Source organism: Osmerus eperlanus, chromosome 9, assembly GCF_963692335.1.
Source record: "Osmerus eperlanus chromosome 9, fOsmEpe2.1, whole genome shotgun sequence".
NCBI classification, from domain to species: domain Eukaryota; kingdom Metazoa; phylum Chordata; class Actinopteri; order Osmeriformes; family Osmeridae; genus Osmerus; species Osmerus eperlanus.
In genome coordinates this window covers 12089609-12096923 of record NC_085026.1, presented here as the reverse complement: position 1 = coordinate 12096923, position 7315 = coordinate 12089609, and the positions used below count along the sequence as shown (strand labels likewise).

At 43.8% G+C, this 7315-nt stretch overlaps 2 protein-coding genes and 1 long non-coding RNA gene across 3 annotated transcripts in view; 1 reads left to right on the top strand and 2 right to left on the bottom strand.

Moving 5' to 3' along the window:
- Window positions 1-764: 764 nt before the first annotated feature.
- On the bottom strand, window positions 765-4788 carry cmpk2 (cytidine monophosphate (UMP-CMP) kinase 2, mitochondrial). Its single transcript, XM_062469680.1, has 5 exons — window positions 3787-4788; window positions 3479-3593; window positions 3014-3215; window positions 2519-2752; window positions 765-1464 (listed from the first exon to the last, which is right to left on the bottom strand). Exons 1-5 carry the CDS (start codon window positions 4435-4437, stop codon window positions 1344-1346), a joined length of 1323 nt encoding a protein of 440 aa, XP_062325664.1. The 5' UTR covers window positions 4438-4788; the 3' UTR covers window positions 765-1343.
- On the top strand, window positions 4544-7291 carry rsad2 (radical S-adenosyl methionine domain containing 2). Its single transcript, XM_062469681.1, has 6 exons — window positions 4544-5121; window positions 5222-5383; window positions 5854-6083; window positions 6268-6417; window positions 6597-6629; window positions 6755-7291. The coding sequence occupies exons 1-6, from the start codon at window positions 4782-4784 to the stop codon at window positions 6917-6919; spliced, it is 1080 nt and encodes a 359-aa protein (XP_062325665.1). The 5' UTR covers window positions 4544-4781; the 3' UTR covers window positions 6920-7291.
- Window positions 5865-7315, bottom strand: part of LOC134026749 (uncharacterized) — a 45933-nt gene continuing 44482 nt past the window's right edge. Inside the window, exon 2 of the long non-coding RNA XR_009931377.1 lies at window positions 5865-5983. This is a non-coding gene — a long non-coding RNA (uncharacterized LOC134026749). The remainder of the gene's footprint in view (window positions 5984-7315) is intronic.

The following is a 7315-nucleotide window of genomic DNA, read 5'->3' as shown; positions in this document are numbered from 1 at the left end:
TAAATCAGAGTCCCTCTGTCAGGGACACTTAAAGAGTCCAGTGCTTTCAGGCAGTACAATTCCTGAAATTGCCGAATGAACCTAGACTGTTCCATCCATTCATGATTGCAGGTGACGCTCTGGCTCAAAAGCCCCACACAGCTCTTCAGCCTCTGAACACAGGGACGGAGGCTTGTGCAGAAGACCTGGCCCTTGTGTGTGTGGGAACGCAGGGTGACATTGATATACAGTGGTCCATTAATTGCCATATGAATGTGGTCTGCAGTGGTGAGTTCTGTGCTGATGTGCCTCGCCAGAAGAGATGGGTCACTCTGTCTTGTGCAGCCTGCAGGCTTGCCAAGCTCATAATTACTAAAACCTCCAATTAATCTTGCCATCACAGGCCAAACATACACTTCCCCCCTATATAATGGAGTTACGGTATGTAGCCTACTTAAGTGTGTGTGTGTGTGTGTGTGCATTTGTGTCTTTCCATAAGTACATCCTGTACTTTTTCATTTCTATACATCAGTGAAATCCTTTCAGTCAAACAGTATTTGCCTCAAGGCCAAGATGTGTTTTGTCCAAAGCAGACTTCCATCCGTACAGCTAAGCGTCCCCTACAAAGCCGCTGTATCCAGTACAGTCTATAGCCAAGTCCCACCAAGTGAAAAGTAAACAGCCTTGACACAGCACAGTATAGTGTAAGACATACACTAACTGTGCAGCCAAAATGGATGATTTTCCCAGTTCAGAAAATAAGCCACAACCAGACTGTCTTTAATTCACGTTTCCTTTAATTTGAAACCGTAATCCAACAAATAAGCAGTGTTATTCTTATGTGTAATGGATCACAGGTTACTGTGTGTTTGAAACCCTGGAAGGAATCTCCACCAGTTACTTCAAAAGGAAAGCAGAAAGCTGGTCTTGGACTTGGGCGGTGGGCCGTGTATAAATGAAACCAAAGTGATTGATGAATATACAAACCCTCCCTTTCATTTCCTGGAGTTCAGGCCTAATAAAGCTGGTTGTCATAGTGAGCCCTTAGACTGTATCCATAAATATGACTACTGACAGATCACTATAGCATTCACAATAACACTCCCATCATCTCACCCATGCCATTCACGCAGAATAGGACATGTTGTGACATGCCCTGGCTGGGCTTTTAGTGTTAGTGTGTAAGTGTGTGTGCTGTAGCTGTATGTGTAGTCTGGCCCTTTGCCATAAGCCATTCTGAATAGAATCTTTTCACCAACTCTCTCTTCCTCTGGCTGGGGCATTTCTACAACACTTTACTGCCATCTAGTGGTGTCGATTGGTACAGCAGCCACCTGGTGCAGGGTTGTCAGAGGAGGAGCTGTTTACAAGTGGCATTTGTCCCTAATTAAAAGTAACACTTGTTGGAGCACTCGGTCCTGAGAGGGACTGGCATCCACGGTGACACAGGGTGGGCCCTCAATCCTGTGGTAAGCCTCCTCAACTCTGTGGGCGAGATGAGGAGCAGAGTTTTCATGTCACACACATATACACTCTCCCTAACTGGGTCATCCAGAGACATTATACAATATACTACATAACAAGTGATTTATATGCTAATGTTACAATCACGGATACGTTTTTAGTATTCATAGGTCAGTTCTGGACCAATCTGTGATCTGTTCTACTACGCCACAAGGACATGGAACACCGGTACATTCTGTACGGATATGGTGAGTATGATCACAGATTAAAGGTCAGATTGAGATGATAAACAAGCTTGAAAGCATAACAGTGATATATTTTCCAATCCAGCCAGGCAAAGTCAAGACAGCTAGCCCATGTGGCAGTATTGTACAGAGAAGCCATGATGTCATTGTCCAGTATAAATGAAGGTAGCCATCGACCAGTCTCTGTCTGACTGACTGACTAGCACCAGTGAGTTTAGACCAGCTTAATGGACCACGCCAGCTCCCAGAGTAATCACTGGGCCTCTCATCAGCTGGTGCCCCTTGGGAGGGCAATTGATTGTTAAGTGTTTGAAGGCTCAGACTAAGACTGAACTGACCCAACTCAATAAGGTACAGTAGAGAGATAGTGTGTTTGTGTGTGTGTGTGTGTGTGTGTGTGTGTGTGTGTGTGTGTGTGTGTGTGTGTGCATCTCAGTATATCTGTTCGTTGATGCAGTGTCTTGTCAATACGCCACAGTAAAGTGTGCGTGCCATTTATCTATGCAATGCAATCCCAACACTGGCATGATCGAGCATGTTTTCACGTCTGTTCAATTGATCCAGGCTTGCAGTGCAGCGCTTCAACCCTGCAGTGAGGTCGTGAGTGTTTTAAAAAGCTGCCTCATTTCAATGGTTACAGGCAACATATGTATATAGAGACGTTATTCAAAATATATACACTAAATATTGTGGTGGTAGGCAGGTAAAAAGGAACAATTAAAGTAATGCAAATGGAGACCTGGTAAAAATGTTGAATATTCCAATACACATACAGCACATACACACCCACTTGTACTTCTAAATGTTCACATTCTTTATGTGTGTCTTACTTCAGCCTAAACAGGTGGTCAGCCTCCAGCTCCTCCTCTTCCTGGGTCTTGTCCTGCCCCCTTCCCTGGAGTCTCCTCCTCCTCTCGTGGGGGTCGAGGGTCAGCAGGATGACCAGGCTGGGCTGGAGCAGGTCGTCAGGCCAGCGGTACACCTCGGAACCCCCCTGTGGCAGGTTGTTCACCGTGCCCCCCACGGCCGTGGCGATGGCATAGGCGGCCGTGCTGTGCCAGTACCTGAGCAGAGGGGCCGGGCAACAGAGACAGCACTGCGTTGGATGCGTAGATATGGGTGTTGAATACTGTGTTTATTAGTGAACTAACACTGATGTCCAACCATCCTATTCTATTCTAGATTTTCCTGTGGATAGTTCCATTGTTTCCTTTTTTTCCTTTTCTTTTTCTTGCCTGGTTTGTTCTACGCTCTTCACAGAGATCCTTTCAGAGACAATGAACCATTTCACTGTTTCCCTGTGGGGATCTCTCAGTGGTCCTCACCTGTCCACGATGACAGGTGTGTGGGTGGCCTCCTGGCCTATCTGTCCGGCGGTGATGTAGTTACCCAGGGCGTAGAAAGCCCTGCGGAGTAGTGGGGGCTCCTGGTCGAAGAGGCCCCTCCAGGGGGCCAGGCACTGGGGAGGGGACCTCAACAGACTGGCCCCCAGAGCCTCTCTGAGAGACTGGGTCAGGGTGGTCTTACCTGGAGAGAAAGGGGAGTGGGAGATGGGAGATGGAAGGAAGGGGGTAGGAAGAGGAGGTAGGGGAGTCAGGGAGTGAAGAGTTAGCACTGGAACTATGGTGTGTCTCAGTTGGCTGAGCATGTTGCACTTACGACCAAAGGAGTAGGCCTAATTCCCAAAAGGACAATGCACTCCCGTTCATTTAATAGTTGGTAGCGATTGTGTTCAAGTTTCTTTGTATTTAAATGAAGGAGCTTTCCTAGTGAGGTAGCACAACACTAACCTGTGGCGTCTAATCCCTCAATGACAATAACAGGATGATGTGTTTTCTCTCCAGTCTGCAGTCTTTGGTCCACAAGCTCCAGAACAGCCCTGGACCCTGGAACCACGTCACCACACTGCAGGGAAAGCCACATGATACATGAAGGTGTACAGTGGCAGATCTGAAAGGAGTGTGTTTGTGTGTATTGCCTCCTGATATTTTTCTCACCACCACTAGAGTGTGGCATTGTCTGTTTTGAATTAGACTAACACACATCACTGAACTGAAAATGTATCATGTAGTAAACTACAATAACCGTGTATCCAAACCTCTTCTAGAACACTGTAGGCATCCTCAAAACTGTAGAACACATCAGAGTTGATTATGTTGAGGGTTGAGGGATGGTAATCCGGCGCCTCTGCGGGAACCACACTGTATCTAGCAGTGACTTCCACGTTGCCGCACTCTGTGCGGGACCACAGGTGTTGCGAGAACTGGCCGCCTCCTCCGCCGGAAACATAGGAGCACACGACCACCGGATAACCGTGGAGAAGTTCCTTCAAAATCCCTTCAGTTGCCACTGAAGACTTTGAAAAGTCTTTGAGGAAATACCCTTTAATGACAGAGTCTCTGACATGAGGCTGAAATGACGTCACCTTGTGAATCTGACAGTCTGAAGGCAATTCGTTCATCAATTTGTCTTTAAGGCTAGCGTAAAACTTTGCTTTCTGAATTCTGTCATTGCTGTCGACATGAAGCGAGTAGCATTTTCCATCAGTAAATACGTTTTTGAACCCCTGTAACAACTCGTTGCGTTTGCTGTCTTGGAGAGAAAAATAAATGGGATCAGACTTCTTGTCTAATTCAATAGAGAAAACACACGACGACCAACTTCCAAACCGAGACATAATGCGTCTACTTTTTATGCTGTTGCCAACCTTGAGTGACCCCAAAGCATGGCCCAACATAGACAAAATCATCACTTAAATAGCCAAGCGAACCCAGTCTGCCGAAATGGGTGTTCATTTGAGGCGAAAACGAAACTCGGCAATGAGGGTTGTGTGAGGAAAGCACAACTGAAACGAAAGAAAAACCGTCTTGTCATTCTTAAACCACGGTATATTATCGTTTACAGTATATCACCGCCCACAAAGATAAACATTTGTATTTCACTTGCTAACCCAGACTAGTAGGCCTACTAAGTTTTGTTTTCATGCTCTCTAGAAACCGGTCGAGCGGCCTGAAAAGCTCATTTTCGTTACGTCACTATTTGCAAGCGGTGGCATCAATATAAAGGACTGTCAAATGTTTCTGCATAATTCAGATGAAGACTGAAGTTATGACAATGTTGCTGTCTACTAAAGTAGTGTTTCTGAAGGCACTCTTGGATCTGTGTATTAATAAACTACAGTGCATATTAGCTACCGTCCTGTCCAGGGCACAATGCTTTCTTGGAGAGACACATCGGCATTTGAGAGGTGCACCTGAAGTTACCACCTTTGATGCGGGCGACAAGAAGTCTTCAGTGGCACCCACCAGCGTCAATTATCATTTTACACGGCAGTGTAACTATAAATGTGGCTTTTGTTTCCACACTGCGAAAACATCTTTTGTTCTTCCCATTGAGGAGGCAAAAAAGGGTCTGAAATTGCTGAAGGAAGCAGGTAGATTTTCACAATAACCAAACTAATTTAATCTAGCCTAATTAATTGTTAATTCATTCATTAATACAAAAATTGACATTTCTTGTTATGTATATTTTAGGGTTGGAAAAGATCAACTTTTCCGGCGGAGAGCCGTTTTTGCACGACAGGGGAGATTTTTTGGGAAAATTGGTTCAATACTGCAAACAGGACCTCCAGCTCCCCAGTGTCAGTATTGTCAGCAACGGAAGCCTGATAAAAGAGAGATGGTTCCAGAAGTATGGTAAGATATCAAATTAAAATCGTAATAGATTTGCTGATCTATTAAGATGAACTAATGAATGAATTATTCATATTGTCCTACATTAATTTGTAATTTAAATCAATTACATCATACCTTTAGTATGTGCTGGTGTAAATTCCTGTAACAAGAATGCCTCAGATTTACAATCCTTTAGACTAGCTTTATTGTCATTTCAAACATACACAGCTAAACAATACACAGTGAGACAAAACAATATTCTCCAGGACCATGGTACTACATTCACAACACCCCAGAAAAAATCTATATATTATTTTAAGCACTAGATGGCGCCATTATTGTAATGAAATAATTAAACACAGTTAACAACTCATGTTCAAACTAATGGGGTTATTGAGGTTTTACTTTCATATTCAAAACATCATAGGGGTAAATCCTATGACAAAAAAACGGTTTCAAACAAATGTCCAACTCCTACATGATCATCACAGGGGAGTACCTGGACATCCTGGCCATTTCCTGTGACAGCTTTAACGAGGAGACCAATCAGCTGATTGGCAGAGCCCAGGGCAGGAAGAGCCACCTGGATAACCTCCACAAGGTCCGTAACTGGTGCTGTAACTACAAAGTGGCATTCAAGATCAACTCTGTCATCAACACCTTCAACATGGATGAAGACATGAGCGAAAACATAACCCAGCTGGACCCTGTTCGCTGGAAGGTATAAAACTTGACAAAAGACAGATTGAAACCTGAATACTTTAAAGACACTTTACAGACCAGATTGACCGATAGACAAATACATAGATAAGACCAGGATAAAGCAGAGGAAAGCATATTGTTTTACATCCCTGTTTGTAAGTTAGCGTATTGAGTATTTGTGTGTTTGTGTGCTGTGCCTCCAGGTGTTTCAGTGCCTGCTGATTGACGGCGAGAACGCAGGGGAGAACAGTCTGAGGGAGGCCGAGAGGTTTGTCATCAGCAACCAGCACTTCCAGGACTTCTTGGACAGACACAGCAGTATTTCCTGTTTGGTTCCAGAGTCCAATCAGAAGGTGCGAAACGTCTCGGGGTAGTGTCTGGTTAGCACTCCCACTCCCACTGTCACACACATCTCACTGTTACATAAGCAGTGTGATGTGCACTTATTAACCTGCTGGGCTTTTCGTGCCTTCTTCATTGTACAAACTATGTTCATCAAGGTTTTAAGGTTTGTTTCTGTTTATCGTTTTAGATGAGAGATTCCTACCTCATCCTGGATGAATATGTAAGTTGTTTATTGTTTTCTGTGATATCACAATACTGTTTGGGTACAGTAGTCCACATTCATGCACCAATCAGGAGGTTCCTAAGCCATCAAACCCATATATGTACGGTTTTGTTCTTTCCCAGATGCGCTTCCTGGACTGCACCCAGGGGAGGAAAGACCCCTCCAAATCCATCCTGGATGTAGGGGTGGAGACGGCCATCCAGTTCAGCGGCTTTGATGAGAAGATGTTCCTCAAGAGAGGAGGCAAATATGTGTGGAGCAAAGCTGACATGAAGTTAGAGTGGTGATCAGTGTGGGTAGAATTGTAGTTTGTTTACTGCTGCACTTTAGCAATAGAATGATAATAAATAATAATAGTATATTTTCATGTAATTGCTCTGTAATTGCGATGCAAAGATTGGTGGATAATTTCATTAGCTGCCTATTTTCTTTGTTGTTATATTTTAACCTGTTACTATCTGTTTTTAAGTTAATATTTGTTGTTGACTAAAATTAGCTATAAAATATACTCAATGGAGTATGAGTATGTTGAATACAGTAATGCATTTACTTGAGCTACATGCACTTTGAAATGTAACAGTTAATGTTCTGCCCTTCTTTACTGGCAAACGTTTCTTCTGTATATTTTGCATAATGGGAATAAATCAATCTTTGAAGGACATTTTAACATAATCGTACATGTG